Source organism: Symphodus melops, assembly GCF_947650265.1.
Source record: "Symphodus melops genome assembly, chromosome: 2".
NCBI lineage: Eukaryota > Metazoa > Chordata > Actinopteri > Labriformes > Labridae > Symphodus > Symphodus melops.
Genome location: NC_136692.1, coordinates 25,881,933 through 25,903,260, shown reverse-complemented (window position 1 = coordinate 25,903,260; position 21,328 = coordinate 25,881,933). Strand labels below are relative to the sequence as shown.

The following is a 21,328-nucleotide window of genomic DNA, read 5'->3' as shown; positions in this document are numbered from 1 at the left end:
TTGTTAAAGGGAGACAGCAATGTCTGGGTGTGACAAGTGGAAGGAATGCACTCCCACATCACACATCTGCTCACCTACTGTGTGTTCAGCCTCTCTGTGATGGATCTCCTGCAGCTCATCGAGTGATAGAGAGAAAAATGAAGCATATGTTGAGTGTGAGGGTGACAATATGTGAAAGTGTGCTTGTGAGAGTCAGGGGCTGCATGGATCGGTACTGTGATCTCCTCTGTCAGTTTGTCGTAATCTCATGTTGCTGCGATTGTTTCGTGACAACATGAAGTGCTGCAAGAATAAATCAACCAGCCGCTCTAAGTCCTCCCTTTGTTTTAAAATAAGATGAATTTTTGGTTGAATCTCGAGAAACACCAAACAGTAAACAATAAAAAAAAACACAATCTCTAAAGAGGATAATTTATTTTTAACAGTCCGGTCCCTTCACACCTGTGCTGATTGAGTGACACAACCTTGATCTGCTCATCCTTTGAGCTCCATTCATTCAGCTAAGAGGTCACGGACATTTGACCCATGCTCACACAACTGGAGGATTTCAGACTGTAGAGATGCTAGGAAAGTGAACTCTTGACTAAAGAAATGATCTATTTTATTTCACTTTAAGTGATAAAATAATAACTGTGAATAATGCATGTTAATGTTTTACCAACAGCAGTTTAATGACCTGTAATGTCACCCCCCCCCCCCCGAATAATTCACCCGCTAACTCATTACTCATAACTACTTTGAGTAAAAGTTTTTACACAGCGGCCACTGCAACAGTGCTGAAACATTTTACTGTAAACTTCATTTACATTTGAAGAAAACAAATCAATTCTATATTTTAAAATAAGATCAAAGGGAACATTTGACTGTTGTTTTTTGCTTCATCCCTTCATGTCCGACAATTTCCAAAGCCAGCGTTTGTACAACATGCAGGTGAGATAAAAACTGGATGATCAAATGAAGTTAAAAGTAAAGGACGTAGTTGTACTGAAGACCAGGTCTGGTCCAAATGTGATCACTTAAAGCTTGACAGCCGAATCTTTTTCGTCAATAATAACAGGAGAAAGATTTGTTCAGTGATGAAAGGGTTAAACACTGTAACAGAAGCATTAAGGCCAGAATAAGAAAGAGAAAGACACAACACAAGAATCTAAACGATGGGAAAAACAAACCGTACATGTGAAGGTTGTTGGAGGACTCGTCATGCTCAACACAGGACAAGACAGGTTTTTATACAACAATCGTTTATTCATTTTGCACTAGTTTTAGATGCTCTCTAAATCAAACAGCCTCGTCACTTCTCTCTTCTTCAACCGGAATGAAACATCAATGTCTTGGCAACGCAATGATCACTACTCGCTCACTTGTCATTATTTTGACCGTTTTTAAAACCCAGAAAAAACAAGCAGTCTTCTCGCACGGTGAATTTCCTCCGCTTCACTTCCAAAGATGATCCTTCATCAAAGCGCAGTAAAAGGCTGAAGTGCTTCACTCAGTCAAACAGCTCAGTCAGTTAGTCATGGTTACGTCCACCCAGCAGCAGATTGATCTTATTTTTTACCTGAGCAAGAAACAAGAGACAATTAGAAAACAGGGACACAATCATTTTGGACTTATTTCAAACATTTGAAAAAATAAAACTTAAATTCTATTCTTGAACTCTGACAATGCTGGCGTGGTTTGTTAAAAATAACAGAAACAAATAATGAATTGTGGGGGTTTTTTGCAACATTTTTTTTTATAGGTTTTGTGTCGCTGTGCAAGCCAATGGTCATCGAGAAGATCAAATGAGTGTTCATGTTCTGCACACATTTAGTTGAGTTTATCATTCCCATTTAAACTCCTCAGTATGCTACACGCTGCAGGAAAGAAGAATCCGGTCAAGTGAGGGAATTGATGAAGGAGGCAGCAAAACCCTTCAATTCAAAAGTCAAATTCATTTATTGGCCTGCAAGAATTAAATTCAGACAAGTTCAACTGAGTCCACAGCATCCACTGTGTAAATATGAACAACGTGTCTCAATCTACTCCTGTCGTAAAAATGTGCCCACAGTGAGCCAGCTTTGTTTTGCAGCAGAGTTTAGTCAGGTAGGAGAGTGAAGAGCAGAAGATCAGGGAGAGAGAGTGACACGCAAGGACTTGAACCCGGGCTGGAGCCTCTGTACACAAAGCATGACCTAACTACTACGAGGTCAATCAGAGCTTCATTTGACAGCCCAGATTTCAATCATCCAATTATTTCTCATGAAATAACACTTTTTTTTTTTTCAGAAAAGTGCACATTTGAAAATATCAGTGTAATAAGAACAAACTCAGGGGGCAAACACATATTTGTTCAAATGTATTTGTTAGAGTTAGCCCTCTGGTCCATCTGTTAGCAGTAAAAGGCGAGGTTTAAGACTGATACCACAGCCTGTCAGCAGGGGGAGCTCCAAATGTTTTGGCTCCACTTTTCTCCTGCTCTCGTGCTGTCCATCCTTACAGCAGGCTGAGGTCTGCAGCGATGGACAAAAAAAATTGCACGTCAATGCTAAAGGGTTGCACACATGTGGTCTATAACTCCTCGATCAGTGCCCCCCCCCCCCCCCCCCCCCTCTCTTTTTCTTCTTTTAAGTTTCCTCATGAAAGAGAAAGCAGCCACAAGTTTCTTAAAAAGACACACATGGATACACAGGGAGATCAGCAAGATACAAAAACACGCACATAACATGGAGGGAGCAATATTCTGAAGAAAAACATCAATACAGTGACCACCAGAAGCACCACTACAGAACAACATGCTCTGAGAAACCACATGGGGCTCTTGTGTGTGATGTGGCCCAGCAGCCTGCTCCCCTCCCTGGAGCCTGTGCGTCTGGAGGGCTCCCCGAGGCCGGAGGGGGTGACCATCCAAAACTCATTAGTTCATCCTCACATGCATCTTCATCTTTTGAGTCATGAGAAACTGTGCTCTCTGAAGGCCAGTTCTTATTGGTCTTATAGTTTTTGGGGGGGTTTAGGAGAATGTGGGTGTGAGTTTGTGTTCAACAAGATTCATGTGGCTCAAAGCGTTTGATATTTCACTAAAGGAAAAAGGAAGTGAGCCTCGAGGAGGATGACTGGAGCGCCCACACACTTCAGTGTCTGTGTTGGGTTTGTAAAGTCTCATTTGGTGTGGTTCAAACGGTGGCCTGTTTTCCTGTTTGGCTCGGGAGATAAGCCCCGTTTCCACACAGCAGTGCGGTACGGATCGGTAGTTTGGAACGGTTTGGTTCGATTAAGCCCGATCCCGTTTGTGTTTCCACAGCCACCCGTGCCCTATGTGGTAGGCGGCGTCTAAGCCGGATGATGATAGTCGCTATGTACATAGCGTCATATGATAGCAGCTAACCGCTAACAGCTAACCGCTAACTAATAAATTCAACAAAGGGAAAAAAAACGCGACACAAACAAAACCAACGCTGGAAGACATCCAGCAGTTCATCCACTTCGTTGGCATGTGACTCTAGTACAAGAACTCAATCAAGTGATTGAAAGTGATGGCGTCAAGAGACGTGTTGTGGACTCAAAACAAAAACAAGCCCACCAACTGGACACTGACGTACGCGTGTGTGTGTGTGTGTGTGTGTGTGTGTGTGTGTGTGTGTGTGTGTGTGTGTGTGTGTGTGTGTGTGTGAGATGTTTGGATGGATATGTGATCTTCTTTATTTATGAAGCTAAATCGTTTCTCCTGGTAACTGCATCTTTGACACCTACACTTTGTAATGTTGTTGTGGGGTCAAGCTTAGAAATCTTCTTTAATACACGCTGAAAAAAAAATCTCAAATGTCCAGTTGTGATGCGTGTGTGAGCGCAAGCAGCAACATCTTTCAAACCAACTCCATCAGCAAGTTATTCTTCCAGCCCGCAGTGAGCTGACGTGTGGACGCAGCAGCAGCTAACATTCAAGAAGTGGCTGGTGGAGAGCGGGTGACACATCTCAGAGACATCTGATCCTCCAAAGCTGACGGATGAGATACACGACGGGCTTTTTGCACACGAGGAAAAGTTGTCCCGTACCATGCTTCATTTAAACGCTCCCTGTTCCTGCCCACTTGCACTGAGATTTCCTGAACATTACCTGCTGCGTCTTGACGAAGATTCACAAAGGGTTAATCTGCGTATCGTAGAGGTGAAAAGTTTGGTTCTGTGCGTTAACAGATCCCAACATTTTCAGGAAGTTTTCTGTGCATGTTTCCAACACCAGTAAAGTGTTCAGTTACAGTCCTGATCACGGTAATGTTCTCATGATTGGTACTTGTCCTTACCTGGAAGCTTGAGCCACTTTGGAACCTTGCCCGGGTCAGATCTGACGGGTTTAGCAGCCGGAGTGGGTGCAGATGGGTCCGGCTTGTCCGGTTCGGTGTCAGGCCTCCCGTCTGGAGGAGGCAGCTGTTCCTCAGAAGTGCCCGAGGTGAGGAGCGGTGACGGGGAGCGGAGCATGCAGCTGAGGGAATGGAGGTAGGATGACAAAAAAAAAAGACGATAAAAAGGTTAAAACATGTGAGCAGGGAAGGTGATTTGAAGACAGCATTGTTTTCTGCATTCTTCCTTTGTTCTGTGTTTGTATGAAGCTAAAGTTAAACAGTGTCGACCTTGTTAAAGAGGCAGAAGGACAACAGGTGGGGGTCACATTTGGGAAACTATCTTTGGGACTGGAAAATGTGTGTGTGGTTGTGTTTATGAGTGTGTGTGTGTGTGTGGGGAGGAAATGAGGGTGCACGGGGGCACCTGCTGTTTAGGCACAACCTCAAAGGGATTCCAAAGATGACGGCTTTGTGACAGGAAAATAGGCTGGTTGCTGCGGGATACAAGTGCATGTACACACCCAAACACACACACACACACACACACACACACACACACACACACACACACACACAACCGGGCACACTTTGAAATACACACCTTGCAATGGACTCATTTGCTTGCATTGCAGAGACAGATGATTCAAGCAGTTCTCTCTTTATGTAAACATCTGGAGGAGAAAAAACAACACAAACAATGTAAACTACAGTTTTGTTTTAATGCACGAGTATTTATTTATGAAGGAAAAGGATGGAAAAGATGAAAACCTGTCTGAGCGTCTGAACCGAAGTACACCAGAGCTCCAGGAAACAGGTCGGCCTGTGACAGACAAGAGGCAGAAGCCATCAACAATGTTAACATAAGATCATTTTTCAACAACACGGAAAAACTGGAACAAATCTGCCTCAAACCATCCAGTCACGTTGGTTTATAAAAAAGATTGACTGCTCAGGGATCAGAACCAGCAACCAACCTTCTTTGAAGCAGACCACAAAATGAGCTCCAATCAAATGGTTAGAACACTTTCACCCCTGGAGCACGACACTCCTTCACGGCGAACTGCTTAATGGTTATAATGGACCAGTGGCAGGCAGCTATTATCAAACGTACAATTATGAGGTACAAACGCAGACAGACTGACAGGCAGGGGAGAACGAGTGGAAAGTCGTCAAACAGAGCGGGTTTCAGGAAAACACAAATCTTCTGCCCGTGTGCCGCGTTTGTTGTGGTTCAGTCACTTTCAGCAAGCTGCCATCGTGTGGGCAGAAACCTTCCACAGAGAAAGACCTCCACTTAAGAAGAACAACAAACAGAAGCTGTGCTAAAACAACGCGGCCTGTTGACGGCAAAGTCAAGCTGTGAAAAACACACTTACACCGTCATTGATGGTCGAGTAGATTTTAGCTGAGTTCCATCTGCAGCACTGTATAGCTTAGCTTTCTCCTGTGGCTAATATACAAAACTGTTGATAACTACCTCATATAAGCCATATTTCCAAAGAGCCAAACAATCCTCTTATAGATACCAATTTTTATTCATCCTTTGTTGTGATTGGACGGCTGGAAAGAGAGACGATTTTAGGACGGGGAAGTTGGGATGACATGAAGCAAAGGGCTGAAGTCAAACCTGCACACGGGGCTCTCGCCGCTCAAATCTGCAATCTATAAATGTTGCGTGCAGAAAAACGTGGACAGGTGAGCGATGTCAGACGGAGGGGCTCAGCAGATAACACATTGAAGCTGAAGTGAGCCTCCAGTACCACCTCTGACACACACACACACACACACACACACACACACACACACACACACACACACACACACACACACACACACACACACACACACACACACACACACACACACACACACACACACACACACACACACACACACACACACACACACACACACACACACACACACACACACACACACACACACACACACACTGTACTTTAACACCTCCCTCTCTCTGACTCGCTGCTCATTGAATCGGGACACTCGGCCCTGTGAGCAGGAAACAATGTGTTACAGTGAAACAACGGCATTCCTGCTAACCTGCTCCCTCTGGAATGTGCACTCGGGATGAGACAGGACGACAGGACAGGACCTGTGTGTGTGTGTGTGTGTGTGTGTGTGTGTGTGTGTGTGTGTGTGTGTGTGAGAAAGAGAGGAGAATGGAGTGAGGGAGAGAAATAAGCAGAACAGATCCTGATGGAAGACAGAGGGGGAGACGGGTGAGGGAGGGAACGCCTGGTATCAAAGGGCTTCTGGGTTGGGAAACATTCCTTTCCTGTCATGACACAAAAGTGATTAAACTGTGTGTGTGTGTGTGTGTGTGTGTGTGTGTGTGTGTGTGTGTGTGTGTGTGTGTGTGTGTGTGTGTGTGTGTGTGTGTGTGTGTGTGTAAAAGAGAGAGGGACTACACATGTTAGTGGACGATGTAACGTGACAAAAGGAGATTAAAGATTGCTTGTGTGTGTGTTGTATGTGTAGAAGAAGAACAAGGGGGCTTAGGATTCTGTTTTTGTGCGGTTTAACGCTTTTAAGTCCCTAATGGATGGAGACGTTGGGGTTAGGGGATGGCTAAGGCAAGGGGGAGGGGGTGAGGCACAAGAGAGGTTCAGAGAGAGAGAGCGTGATGGATGAGAAGAAAAGACAGAGAGAGGGTTTGGGGTACAGGAGAAGTGTATTAATGAAGAGGCAGGCAGAGTTCAAGAGGGGACAAGAAGATGAAAAACAAAAGTGAGATGGCCGACTCGCATCAGATTCGATTCAGAGTGATCACAGAGCGCCCGCATTTCAAAGTGTGCTTTGAAGGATTGTAATCTTTAGCAGGAGACTTTCTGAGGAGCTGAACAGGGCTTCACTCTTACCAGCTTCCTCCACCTACTCCACTGGAGTCACAGTGTCAAAAGAGGAACGAAAAAAGGCGAGAAAATGTTCAATTTACTCTAAAATGATGAGCTGAAAGATAAAAGAACACAGAGTCCATTTGTGCCTCTTATCTCTCCACTCTTTCATTACTAGAACAGCCCTGAACTCCGAAGGAAACAAAGCATCAGGGCTGCCCACTGCTCTGTCTGTGTGTGTGTGTGTGTGTGGAGATCAAAGTAAGGCCTGTATTAACCCCATGTGCCAGTCTGGGAAAAATCAAGCCCAGCTGGGGTCAAGGACAATGAAGAGGGGGAAACAAGTGTGTGGGAGCGAGAGGAGAGGGGGAGAAAGGGGAATGTGAAGCTTTGAAGAGGAGAGGGACCAGCCCATACATTTTACAATCTGTGTGTGTGTGTGTGTGTGTGTGTGTGTGTGTGTGTGTGTGTGTGTGTGTGTGTGTGCGTGTCTTTAAAGCGATACTTGATGTTAAATCGTTAGCGTCAGTATGAGGAGTCTCACCTGAAACAGTGTTGATGAAGGGTCGCTCAGGATGGTTTTCGGAGGGGTGACGACTGAAGGAAACCAAAGAGGGGAGACATTTAATGGACTGAACAATGTCTATAAAGTCCCTCTAAAGCACGAGGCACTGCTGTTACATAGAGCAAACATCTGATTGATTTATGTTTTATTTGATAGGGACAGATATTACATACACAGACACACTGAAACAAACAAACATCTAATGCAAATATCAAAGTCTTTATAGTGGATGCAACTCCTGTTAATGTCTCGAGAAGGATTTCTGCTGATGTGGGTAAAACATCAGAACAGCGGAAAAGAAAGAGTAAACTGGATACAGCAAGAAACTATGAATCACACATTACGCTGTGATGTGGACACAAACAAGTCTGCTGCTGAACTCACCGACCACTGATCTGGACACATTCATTTATAAAGAAACTCCTGTTCATCTAAACTTTGGTCTGAACGTGTGTCTGTCATTTCTCTCTCTGCTCTCATGTATAACTACGTTGTTTCTTATCATTTACTGCTGAGAATTAGGAATGTAGTCTGGTAGATAAAAACAAAAAGGTCTAACGGGGAGGGAAAGTGCTGTACAGTAAAACCTTCAGCCCACATCAGTTAAAAGAGAAAAGGATGATCGAGCTAAACTTATTTCTAAACTGTCATCCTCTGAATACCTTTTTTCCCCATTTAATTTGATTTTATTTATTATATGATGTTTGCAGAGTTTAGCGGTCACTTTTGACCAGAGAGAACAGCTTTAGTTTGTCTTCGGCTCATCGCAGACACACTGACGGTGATATCATGTTAAAGAGTCGGTTCACTTGGCAGCGCCTGTGTCCATGCAGTTCAGTGTTTTAGTGTAACTGGGTTTTTTTTGTAAATGTGCACACAGCGCTGTCAGTGGAAAACTATTTGTGCCATATCCGTCACTGACCAATCAAAAGAGAGACAGGGCGGGACTCCTTTACATGGCGTCATGTTCTGTTGGTAATAATTCCTTGAGTTTTTAGAAGAAGAAAAAAATATTCGGAGTAATTTTAAACGGACCAAGTGGTCACTATCGAAGGAAGTGAAAGTGCTGTGAGCCATCGTTCGTTACCTAGCAACAGTAGGTGCAGGTGAGAAATGCTCTGAAACTTGGAGCGCTGCCATCCAACAAAAAGCAGAATGTCTCCAGAAGGTTTAAAAAAAAAAAACGTCAAAATGCCAAACAAGGATGGACGTTGTTTGTCCACAAGGCACCGACACTTTATAGTCAACTTGAAAAACGTCCTGAACAGTACAGATGTTGGTCACATTTGGTTCAGTTATTTACAAGTTAGGGGGAACTTTCAGCTTTGTTAGTGTTTGTTATGAACAGGAAATACAAGTGGGGAAAATAAATAATAGAAAGGAACACAGAACTTCAAAAACTGGAACGATCTGTTGAGATGTTTTGTGAACGAGCAGCCGGGGTTCACTTGTGCTCACTGATGCTGTGATGAATTGAGAAAACTTACACAGGTAGAAAGTGAGCTTGGGATTCTCCAAGTGACTCCTCACAAAATGCCTCACAGCACCAACTGCATAAAAACAAAGACAGAAGAACAACGTCAAGCAACCGTCACACTGGTCTCTGTGCACCTCCACCACCCGTCACTGTGTGGAGCTGAGTTCACTCTCAGATGGAAATTCCCTCAGATCTGTTGTTTTGCTGGTTGTCGTGTTGCTGTTGGGTCTGAGGTGGATTCAGTCCCTGGAATTACAGACCTGTCTCGTTCTTTCTGTCTCTCTGTCACTCTGCTGCGGCTGCTCTCATAAATGTGGTGAGGGAGCCACAGAAAGCTTTTACATTGCAGCCATACCTGTGGCTAGCCAGCTGAAATGAACACTCTCTACACTGCACACACACACACACACACACACACACACACACACACACACACACACACACACACACACACACACACACACACACACACACACACACACACACACACACACACACACACACACACACACACACACACACACACACACACACACACACACACACACACACACACACACACACACACACACACACACACACACACACACACACACCTGTCTCCAGGGGCCTGAAGAAGCCCTGTAGAACATGTCTGTCTGGAAACTGGACCCTCAGGACCACCTGGAGACACATGGTTGCAGTAGGTTATTTAAAGTCTGTACATCTTAAAGAAACATGTACATTAAAAAAAAAAGAGTGTGATTCTCATTTTTGCTCACTTTTGGATATCGTTTCATCTTCTCCTTCATCTGTGATTCTCTCAGAGATTTAGTCATCAGTGGCGCCTCCTCCAGTAAGTTCCTGGAAGAACAAAGAAGAAAAGAGAGGGGAAAAATAAGGGAAGAAAGTTGAAAATGCTTCATCCTCTACAGCTTCTTGCGTGTGGCCAAGTATGTGTGTGCGTGTCAGAGGCATGAGACGCATTGCTGTGGTCGTCTTAATTCCACCTCTGGTAATTGCAGTCATTGACAGGGTAGTAGCGTAGCCACGAGGCAGCCAGCGAAGTCGACACAGATCAAAGGATGTACGCGGTGAGGTCTGAACCTGATAAGATAAATGTCTACAAACGCCAGGCTGACTAATTGCTCCCTGTGTGCCGTATTTAGCAGCTCTCGCAGTGTCTTCTGAATGAGAGCGTGTTTACAGACACACACTGCGTCTCCACAGCTGTGGTCTGCTGCGGCCTCATCCAGAGAGAGCAGAGTAAACTCCTCCGCATCTGTTTCAAAGAAGCGCTCATAAATAAATAAAAACTTCAAACTCATAATAAATTTAAAAAAAAAAAAACCTTCAAAACACACACAGTGATGCCCGGCGTTCTCGTTGCCTTTCGCCTCTCATCATTGCTCTGGTATTCTTCAATTAAAGGTAATACATGGACAAAAACCCCACAGGACCAAATGCCAAACGGACTAATTATCTGTTAGGAACAGCTCAGGAAGACGTCTGATCCAGACGCATTTCCGCAGCAACCAGGTGTTTGGACTAAATATCACACACAGGCTTCTGACCCAAAGTCACTCGGCTGTTTCCGTTCACTTCCTCTCTCACCTCTGACTCTTCAGCTGGGCGAAGCGCTTGCGAACATCATCCACCGTCACCTCAAAGAACTCGTCTGGCAGATGGTCGTCTCTGTGTTCCCCCGAGTTTCTGGACATCATGTCCAGGTGGTAGATGAGCGACTCCCTCTCTACTGGCTGAAGAAGACACAAAGAAAAAGGTCAATGAGGAGGAGAGGTTTTCATCATGTGAGGTGCAGCTCTTCTCAGGAGGGCTGCAGAGAGAGGCTTTAAAAGGAATGACTCTGCATGAGGTGAAAAACATGAATTCTCTGGAGAGAAAAAGGAGAGGTAAGTTGTCGTTCGATTGGCCCACACGACGTCAGACATGAGCTGAAGCTGTGAGATGCATTTCTTGCTGAAAATTTCAGACACCCCGATAATGTAACTGAACTTTTTTATGTTCATTTGATTTGAAATGTCTGCAGAACCCTGGCTGAGTTCAAACAGGAAACATTTAAAAATGTGCTATAAACTTGTTTTAATTTTTTGTATTAAGTAATCATTGATTTTTAGACTTTGATCAGCACAGAGATACATAATTAAAACTCTTATGATGGATAAAGAAAAAAGATCTAGAATAGTCAAAAGTCAAAATATTACGACAATTACAGTAAATTGAAAGACAATAAAGTCAGAATAAAATAAAAATAAAACATTTCTTTATTGTAGTGAAAGTAGGTCATGATACTAGGCCATGGTTAATCAGAGTTCGGGGTTCCAGCACAGCCACTGTTCTGGTTTCTGTTTGTAGTCTGAGCTGAATTGACCAATCAGGTGTCAGCAGGCTTTTCTTGTCTGTATTCTGTCTCTATAATAAAGTTGTCACAAATAGCCAATCGACGTAAAGATTCCCTGACAACCTGAAATAATTCAGAAATGACAGATCGGACCGACCATGTAAAAACCAAGCCTTATAAAAGACGTTTCTCCTCTTGAGGTTTGAGCTGACGAAGCTTCAAGTTTGACTTTTTACATCCTGACCTTATTTAAGCACAGCTGCTTTCCCTTTCGTTCTCACATCACTGAAGTCTACTGTTGAACTACGACTCCACGGATGAACGCCCGCTCCTCCGGAGGTCAGGTGACTCCTCAGTCACATGATGACTTTGGACTCGCCTCGACTATATCTGAACAGACTTACAACTCGACTTCAACGTCAATGACTCGTGGCTTCACCTGGAATTGAGCCTTGAAAATCCTTGAGATTTTGGGAAAGTAACGTTTCTTCGTGAAGGTGTTACAAGACGAAGAAGTGATGCCTTGGTTTTACATTTCAAGAATAACTGAGCTCATCTTACCAGCAACATGATGCCATGATTATCAAGACTCTGAAAAGATAGAGCAATAGTTCATTCTCCTGATATTAAAACTCTATACTCGTGATGTTAAGACTTTATTCACTCAAGCCAACCAGCTGAACATCATGATTACATTTTGAACTGATCAAGAGTTCTCTGAGAGGGAACCAGAAGTTGGCAAAGTTAAATGAATCTGGATGAGAAGTTAAAGAAGCACTTCAGCGATGTCTGTCTCATTCTCTTTGGTGACATCTACGGCAATAGGAGGTAAATGCAGGTTCCGTTTTTTCACCCTACTCTAACACAGTTCCACACTGAGACCACTGCTAGGACGCCATTGGTTGTTGTTCTCAGGAGAACATATCTATTCAAAGACAGACGGGAATGTATCTCATGGAAAATCATTGAGACGATCAGTTCAGAGATCTGAAACATCTGACAGGCTTACCTCTAAGAACTGCTCCCCCTGATCCATGTCCTCGTCCGGCTGCTCGGCAGTGACTGCACCCTGTGAGAGAGCAGAAAGAGCTGCAGGTGAGTCCAACAGTGGAGTGAAGAAGGACAAATTATTTGTTTTCTTTGTTGAAGGCTGAAATAAAACAATGATGAGAAGAATAGAGAATTTTGAGATCATGAATTTGGCCTCAATATTTAAATAGTTAAAGACAAGTTGGTTCTTTTTATTGAATTGTTACATGTGTGTGAATGCTTGTCAGACTGTTTATCCTGGATATGGAAGATCCTGAAATCAGACAGTCTCTCCTCTCCTGCACCTCTGTGTACTTTATATTTACAGCATTTATGTAAATGTTGTTACTATTTTGTACATAGATTCTTGAACTATCTGTTTCTTCCAGTGAGAAACCAAGCCTCATTTCGTTACTTCTATACTTGTATATGTGTAACCACATCTCACCTCTGTGTTGATTTGGCTCACCTTGGCACTGGAGCCGTGGCTGGATTTGGCTTTCTTGGCTTTGGGTGACTCAACTGCAGCAGTCACAGCTGAAAGAGATGAGGTGGACGATAAAGAGCGCCCCCCTGCTCCTCCCCCCGGACCCCCGAGGCGCTGACCGCCTCCAGAGAAGGGAACGAAAGGAGCTGAAGGAGCGGCACAGGCGGAGGAGGATGAAGACGAGTGACAGTTCAGTCCTGATGAGCCCGGTTTCTCGCCATCCTCCTCGGGAACTCCTCTGTCCACAGGAGGAATCTTTGTTTGCACTGCATCCTGGGAGTTTTTTACCTCTTCCTGTTCAACAGGAAGTGCGCTTGTGGCAGAAGTGGGAGTTGGCGTAGATAGAGTTTCCATTGGCCTATTAGGGACTGAATTGTTAATTGGCACCTCTGTTGTGGACGTCTCCATGTGTGAGGCAGTAGCTTCCAGGTGAGGTGAGGGGCAAGGTGTGGTTTCCTTGGCAACAGATGTTGTTGGCATAGCAGTTGCCTGAGTGGCATCCGAGCAATCTTCCTCTCCTGGAAGTTTGTTCTTTTTGAGTAAAAACCTAAAAAAGACAAATGCCCTCAGCCAACACTTTACAATAACATGTTTTTATTGAAGCTAGCATCAACACAAACATCTGACCTGATGATGGCGTTTCCTCCTGTGAGACCCAGAGACTTCAGAGTGGCCTTCTTAAGTGCATCTTCCCCACTCACCTACACACACAGACACAGACACACACACAGCTTTGTGACCACCACTTCCCTTTCATCTGTTAAAGAAGGGAGCGATAGAGGAACCCTGCTTACCTCGTCTCTCATGTAAACACACACAGGCATGGACCCCGACTCTGACAGCTCTGTCACTCTTGAATCAGGAAGAAAAACAAAGATGTCAATTCTAAGGAAATCATTCTTTATTGGCTTTAACAGCAAACAAACAAAACACAGAAGTGACTTTCCCTTGTTCCGCTGTGATTTCACAATAAAACCTCATCCCATGCCATGTCACGCTGCCTACATGTGTAAAACATGTGTGCACAATCCGCTGAGGAACTAATTGAGCCATAAATGTTTTACTATTGACCTCCTCTATTCTAAAATCAAAGCTTCTCCATTTGCTTCACAGCATTCCCAGAGCTTTCACGCTGGTGCCGAGGTCACATTCGTTTAAATGAAGAATGACTTCCCTGGAAAAGGTTCAGGATATAGAAGGTGATGTACGAGATTTATTAGAGATGCATGCACGAGCATCCGGGATCTTACAGCTGGCACTTTTGCCAGCAACAGCTCTGCATGAGTGCGAGTGAGAATAAGTGGTGAAGGTGTGCAGAACACGTCGGTCCCTGAAACAAGTTGAACTTTTGGTTCATCATATCTCAAATCTAGCAGGATAAAAATGTCTTAATTTCCTAAATAATCCTGGAATTTCTTAAAAATGTAGTCTTTAAAAAAATACATGTAGAGCACGCTCACACACAAGTACACTTTGGATATGTGCATTGATATAAACACACCTGATCTGGGGAAAGTGTGCAAGCAGTTCCCACAGCGTCTGTCCACACGAGAAGGAGCCCTGCAGCCGAGAGCCGTCCTCCATCTGCAGAGCGATCCGTACCTGAAACATGGAACCATGGTAACAAGCGGCAAAACACCCTCACACATGAACCATGTGCATGATCGACAAAAGCATGACAATCCACCTACACCTCAAACTACACAAGAGAATCATAGGAATGTTTTTCATGACTTCATTTAAAGGGCGTGTTGGTGTTTATTTTGCTGTATAACAATTAGACTAGTGAATGTAAAACATGAAGGTAGTGTAGGTTACAAACAGGAGGATCTTGAGTCCGATCACTGTCCACTTATACCTACCTTTGTATCTAACTTTGTAATTTTGTGTTTTTAACTTTGTACTGACATCTTGACACTTTATTTTTTTGTTAAACTTTTAGTACAGCTGCACTGTAGTTCATGTGCTGCTCTGTGTGCCTTCGAATTGCCCGCCGGGAACAAATAAAGTTTTTTGAATTGAATATTCCTGATGGATAAATATATGAGAGAAACTGAGCTAACCTTGAATGCAGAATGGATGACTAACTACATACTCCATAGCTGTGTCCGTTTGTCGGCTCTTGACTCTTGAGGCATTTTGCAAGAAGAAAATTCTTGGATAATCGAACTTGATTAAGCTGCACATGTGGGCCTACTTCAGTCTGCAAATGAGGAACAGCAGGCATCAGTGCAAGTTTGTGTTGTTCTTTCTCTCTCTGACTCATTGTATTACTTGTTTATGTTTACTCAACAACCATGTTGTCCAGCACAAAAAGTACGCTACAAGTCTGCACACCGGGAGAGATGAAAGGAGCTGTTGGCTGTCAACGGCCAAACATGACACACACACATAAACACACACACACACACACACTACTTTGGCTAAGGTAAAGTCAGAGTGTGTCTGTGCCAGTGTGTGTGTGTGGTGCCAGAGCTGGTGTGTGTGTGTGTGTGTGTGTGTGTGTGTGTGTGTGTGTGTGTGTGTGTGTGTGTGTGTGTGTGTGTGTGTGTGTGTGTGTGTGTGTGTGTGTGTGTGTGTGTGTGTGTGTGTGTGTGTGTGTGTGTGTGTGTGTGTGTGTGTGTGAGGTATCAACGGTCAACCATCCATCAAATGAACAAGAACAACAGATGAAACACAGCCGTGACTTTATAGTGTGGATTATGATGCCATGATGTCATTGGAAACTACAGCTCACATACAACAAAGCGATTTTTAGATGCAGGTCAGATCAGAGCGAACACGGGAACACAGACGGAGAATTTATTCATTTCCAGGTCCTGACAAAGAAAGCCGCATATTCTCTCATAACGTAGAATAGGCTTATTAATCGATAGTCTGGGAATTTTATCTCTCTTCCATGTGATGTAACACTGATAGTCTGGCACAAGTATCACCATACTTTCTGTTGAGTTAACAAAGCAGAGGTATTTCCCTTCTTTCCTGCAGACATTTCCTTGATGCCGTTTGCTGATTGAAGGTTGTCTGACGCTGCAATCTCAGCACGGTGTCCACGTGGCTCAGCTTCTCCGTAATTTGCCCCGTTTCAGTGAACCACGAAGTGCGTCGAAGTAAAAGCACATCTAGGATTGTTTTGGGCTCATCATCACGTGGCCTGTGTAGTAACACAAACGGGTCTACTAATACCTTCTGGGATTTTTAACCATTCAGACACAGAAAACAAAGCTTTAAAAATAAAATCAATGTAGCTGACTTCCTTCAGGGCTTGAGCGAGCATCCTTACAGTTCTGTCACTCCTTTACACAACGTGAGCAGACGCCTGATGTTTACAATCCATATCCACTGACGGCTCTTCATAGACACCAGAGTTCAACCCATTGGAAAATCTTTGAGAGACTTTAGCTGACATTTTTAACAGCGCTCTCCAACAGCGTCATTAAAGCACAAAATATGAAGAGTACATTCAAAAGATAAATACAATTAAATTAAGATTTTCATTCCTCTAGTAGCCTTTAGAAGCTTAAAGAATCGACAGCAGAACAGTGAGCACTGAAGCCTCTCTGGTGGAAGATCTCACTGAGGCACTTTGGGTTTTCTAGCTCAACGATATTTTAGACAGTTTGGCTCCGTACGATTTGATTGGTTGGTTTGCTAACCTGACAACTTTCCTCGCCGTTTTCCTGAGTACAACCGACATGTGCACTTATTGTGAAAGGGCCACAAAAGCCTGTCACAACAGAGTGACAGTGAACAGTAGACTGAACTCATCCTGCACTATAGCTGTGACACTGCATCTGAACATTGTTTGTTTAAAAATAGCAATGGCATGTTATTACATCATTTCAAAATCTAAACCACGTTCACTGCCTTCACCCGAGCTCTCTACCCTTACTGTATAGAATATAAGTAATGAATATCTGCAGGTCCCAAAGCTATCATAATAATAGTCTCATACAACATTGACAGTGAAAGCCATGTTAATAAATGACTAACTTTCTACAGATTCTCTTCAACGTTTTCACATTATGACAGATTTTGTTCAGGATAAACAACGCACGTCTGACATTATAATTCTGTCATTACCAAACATTTTCCAGTTTCAGCTACTAAACAGGCACGGTCAGTAATACCAGACAGCGAGACAAACACACGTGCACAGCTTTGTGCATGAGCTTTATAAACACACTGTTGCATACAGGTTGACCAACCTGGCTGTCAGCTGCGGCCTGTTTCCTCGTGCTCGTGACCACTTCCAGTTTTGCATTGTTGGGCAGGTTAGCGAACCTCCATGGCAGCGTGAGGTCAACATTAGTCCTCTGAAACCTGTTCAGGTTTGACGACAGAAGAGAGACAGGTGAGCATAATGAGACAATTACATCCTACATATGATAACAGGGTTTCCCCGAGGTTTAGAGATTAGAGACTCCTCACGAACATAAGGGAAAACACTGGATAATAAAGTCATATTGTTAGGTGAACTTGACAACATATGCCTCCTCTAGGCCCTCTCTTGGTATCATAAATAAGACGATAAGAAATGACTTGATGCATCAAAAACAAGTGCAAGCTTGACTTATTTTATTAAAATAGGAAGGAAAGTAGGAAAATACACATTAAATTAAATGTAATGTTTACACATTACATGTGTATGGATTATGTGATCCTCCCGGCTGATGTATCACGGTCTAAAAAGACTTCAGACTTCATTCAAGCCCTAAATTAAATCTGTCATATTTATTAATCAGTAAAATTCAGGGCTTGAGAGCAAACTTACAGTGTATTCACTCATTTACAAAACGTGAACAGACTCCTGTTGTTTACAATCACTATTCACCAGGGATGTAAAGATTAATCGTGATAAATCCACTCAAGGGTGTCGTGGTTCACATTGATACTCTGATAAATGAATCTCAATAATAAGGTGAGCATCAGCAGCTGCAGAGTAAGATTTAGAAACTGGGGACACATCAGCGTCTTTTAAATGAGACGTAGCATTTTGGTTTCCCAAAGACAGAAAATCATAGAGGTGAGGAGATAACAGACGACACAATAACTGTATGTAAGTAAGAAGACAGACAGGGAAATACATAAAGAGCACAGCAAAACATGATGTAGCATTTAATCAACACCACAGAGAGAAGCTCCTGCCACCTCTCCTTTTTGAGAGAAAAAACATAAGAGGTCAAACCACACTGACAGGCAGGTTAGCATCCTTAAATGAATCTTTTTCAGTCATAATGTGTGTATCCAGTCTCATGTTGTAAAATCAATCTTATCGTGAGCTTAGTGAATGTTCACTTTTCATTGTCGGTCCTGACAGTTCATTTCATCACACTCATTTGTAACATCTGAGACTTAACATCACGTACACAACCAAATAAAATGGGTTCAGCGCACACACGGACTGTAACTATTACATTATTTATTTTATTGTGTGATTAGTTTGCTTTTAAGTTTCAGTTCAGAAATGAAGCTAACTTTGATACTCACTTCAAACCGTGATCGTCGGGATTAAATCCATGTTTTTTGCAGACATCCTCGAGTACCTAAAGATAAGAAACATACACTTAATACAACAGACTAAGTGTTTTCAACCCAAAAAGAAAAACAATCAAATTCAATCGGCTTAAAAAACAAAAACTGATCCGTCACTGGCTAACTGCTGTTAGCCAAACAAGCTAATTGGGAGAACTCTCTCCGGTTGGAGAAGAAAACAATAAAACAATAAAACAAACCGTCTCCGACAGAGACAAGATTTGTTATTAAAACACAAGTTACCTGTAATAAAGGTGTGTTAGCTGACACTTTCACGGTTTGTCTTCTCCCATTAGGAGTGAGAACCGTTACTGCTGTGCCACTGGCTGCCATCCTGTGTCGTGACGTCACTGTGTTTGTTTGAATAAACTTTATTGACAAGCTACAAAAAGTGACAGGACAACCTCCAACAGCTAGACATTTTCATAACAGTTCTTTAAGCTACATCTCACCATCAGTGTTTCTGAAACAACCTTTGAAATATGTCCTATATATATATATTAAACTGTAAATAAAGGTAACAGCAAATATGTCCCTTATCTATTTATAGACATGTTAAGAGGTAAATGTTAATAGTTTAACATTTACATACACCACCTCTTCGTTAAGAAGAAGAAGAAGAAGAAGAAGAAGAAGAAGAAGAAGAAGAAGAAAAATGTAAAGAAATGCTTCCATTATTTGAAATATGTTGACTAATATTTGAGTCATTACACTTCTCTGAAGTAAAAGGTTAATTTAGTCTTTTCCACATATTAAATGTAGGCCTATTTTTGTATAATCTACCTCAATAAACAAACAGGAGGTTGAAAAAGAGATTAAGTCCCACATGTAAAAGAGCAATTGCCTCTTTGTCTGTTTACTTTCTCCTATTCATCTCTGTTTGTGTTATCTTTTACTTCTTTAACTTTTTATATTTTTACATTATCTATTTAAATTCAATTAATTTCAATGATTTTTATTTGAACATATTTTCAAATTTCATAATTTACGGGATTTTTAAATGTTCTATTTGAATGTTTCTTATCTTTATTCTGTCATGATGCTTTTGATGTCGCGTGTGAAGCACTTTTATTGCCTTGTTGTTGAAATGTGCTATATAAACAACTTACCTCCCCTTGACTTTTAAATCTATAATATCTATAATATATTCCAAATATCAATAAACCAAAAGAGGTCCAACTATAGTGACGTGTCATGATCAAAAGATGCGACTCTGAAAGCCGATGCTTTGTAGGGAATCAGAAGAGCAAATTTTTTTTTTCCTTTCGCTCCTGAGCTCTGACAGTGGGTTAGTCCCAGATCTGCTCATGGCAGAACTTTATTTTCAATTGGCTAGCAAGGCAGCATGTGAGTGAGACAGCAGATGATTGATTAAAGGATGCTAGTTTTGTTCAATGGATTTGTCAGCAGTTTTTTTTAATTTATTTTGTATTTGAATTTGTGTATTTGTGCAATTAAAACGTTTGATTACATTTTTTAACACGAGTGACAATGCTTTTGTAACAGAATAAATGCACAGAATTAGGCAATTAGATGGATTCTCATATTACACTGAACGCAAAAGGGTATTCAACACACAAACCAAATAATTTTTGCAAAGTTACGTGAAAAAATTAGGCTAAAAGTTTCTAAATTAAGAGTCGTTTTGGGAGTCGAAAGAGTCAGTTCTTCTTCGGGAGCTGAGACAAAAGAGCTGACTCTCTGAAAAGAGCCGAACTTCCCATCACTACAACCTACCTTCGTTGTTATTTAACTCTTTCTTAAAAACATCATAAAACAGGCATCCGGATTACTCAGGTTTGGTGTCCAATGAGTAAATGTTGTCTTCTAAACAGAGGACGCATCGGCATTGGCACAGGGACTACAGGGTAGAGGAAACACGATTAAATACTACATAAATTAATCAAGAGACGACAAGCATGTTCAGGTTTCCTGTCTGACTTTGTTGACCATGTGGCTATACATACATTAACAGCAGTAATGTATCAAGGGACGTTCGATCCTGTCTCTCATGGCAACATTACTCACAATCTGCCCCATATGACTTTACATATACACCATATGGAGATTGGAGTGGCTGGACAGACCACAACATGTGTTGCAAGCAGATGGAGAGGTGTGAGGCCTGGGTTTCACAGAACATACAAGCGACTGACCACTTCAGCAAGACTCCACCTGAGAGAGAGAGAGAGAGAGAGAGAGAGAGATGAATGCAGTTCTCAGTTCAGGGGGAAATTGCCACCGTCTGAGTAAACAAACAAACAATCAGTTTCCTTCCTCACTCAGCAGGCCAGAAACTTTAAAACTGTTGATGCATAGTTTAAACGCATAAAGCTGGGAACCTTTTGGTTTTTACACAACATTTTCACAGAAAATGAGTTTCATTGCTGATTAATGGCAAGCAGATACACTCTTTAAAAACTGGGTTTACTTTCATGAAAAGAGTCCAAAACCTCAAATTGAACAATTTGAGGTTTCACATTAAACAGACATCCAGTGTTGCAGAAAATCAGACTCAAAGATAAAAGTTGAATCTTGTTTTTATAACTGTTTTTTTTTTTTTTTTTTTACAAATGTTACTTAAAAGTGTGTCTATAGTGATCATGACTTGCAGACTAATGACAACACATGTGATATTAGATTTAGAATTGATTGCAAAAAAATGTTGTACTATCGAATATGAGGTATTATTCTGCATCTCTGTTTCTCCACATGGC

At 42.3% G+C, this 21,328-nt stretch overlaps 1 protein-coding gene across 2 annotated transcripts; it reads right to left on the bottom strand.

Annotated features, from left to right (window-relative positions):
* Positions 1–1,222: 1,222 nt before the first annotated feature.
* aspscr1 (ASPSCR1 tether for SLC2A4, UBX domain containing) lies at positions 1,223–19,084 on the bottom strand. 2 transcript variants are annotated; one of them, XM_079338063.1, is made up of 18 exons: positions 19,064–19,081; positions 18,855–18,961; positions 18,567–18,622; positions 17,285–17,399; positions 14,578–14,678; positions 13,871–13,928; positions 13,704–13,777; positions 13,059–13,623; positions 12,570–12,629; positions 10,813–10,958; positions 9,981–10,062; positions 9,816–9,882; positions 9,230–9,292; positions 7,722–7,774; positions 5,091–5,142; positions 4,924–4,993; positions 4,284–4,462; positions 1,223–1,558 (listed from the first exon to the last, which is right to left on the bottom strand). In XM_079338063.1, the coding sequence occupies exons 2-18, from the start codon at positions 18,942–18,944 to the stop codon at positions 1,548–1,550; spliced, it is 1,842 nt and encodes a 613-aa protein (XP_079194189.1). In that variant the 5' UTR covers positions 18,945–18,961; positions 19,064–19,081; the 3' UTR covers positions 1,223–1,547. The 2 variants fall into 2 exon arrangements, with proteins under 2 accessions (XP_079194189.1, XP_079194190.1); XM_079338064.1 differs by lacking the exons at positions 1,223–1,558; positions 4,284–4,462; positions 4,924–4,993; ... (1 more) ...; positions 7,722–7,774; positions 9,230–9,292 and adding an exon at positions 9,362–9,609 and having other exon boundaries at positions 9,790–9,882; positions 19,064–19,084.
* Between the last annotated feature and the right edge of the window lie 2,244 nt (positions 19,085–21,328).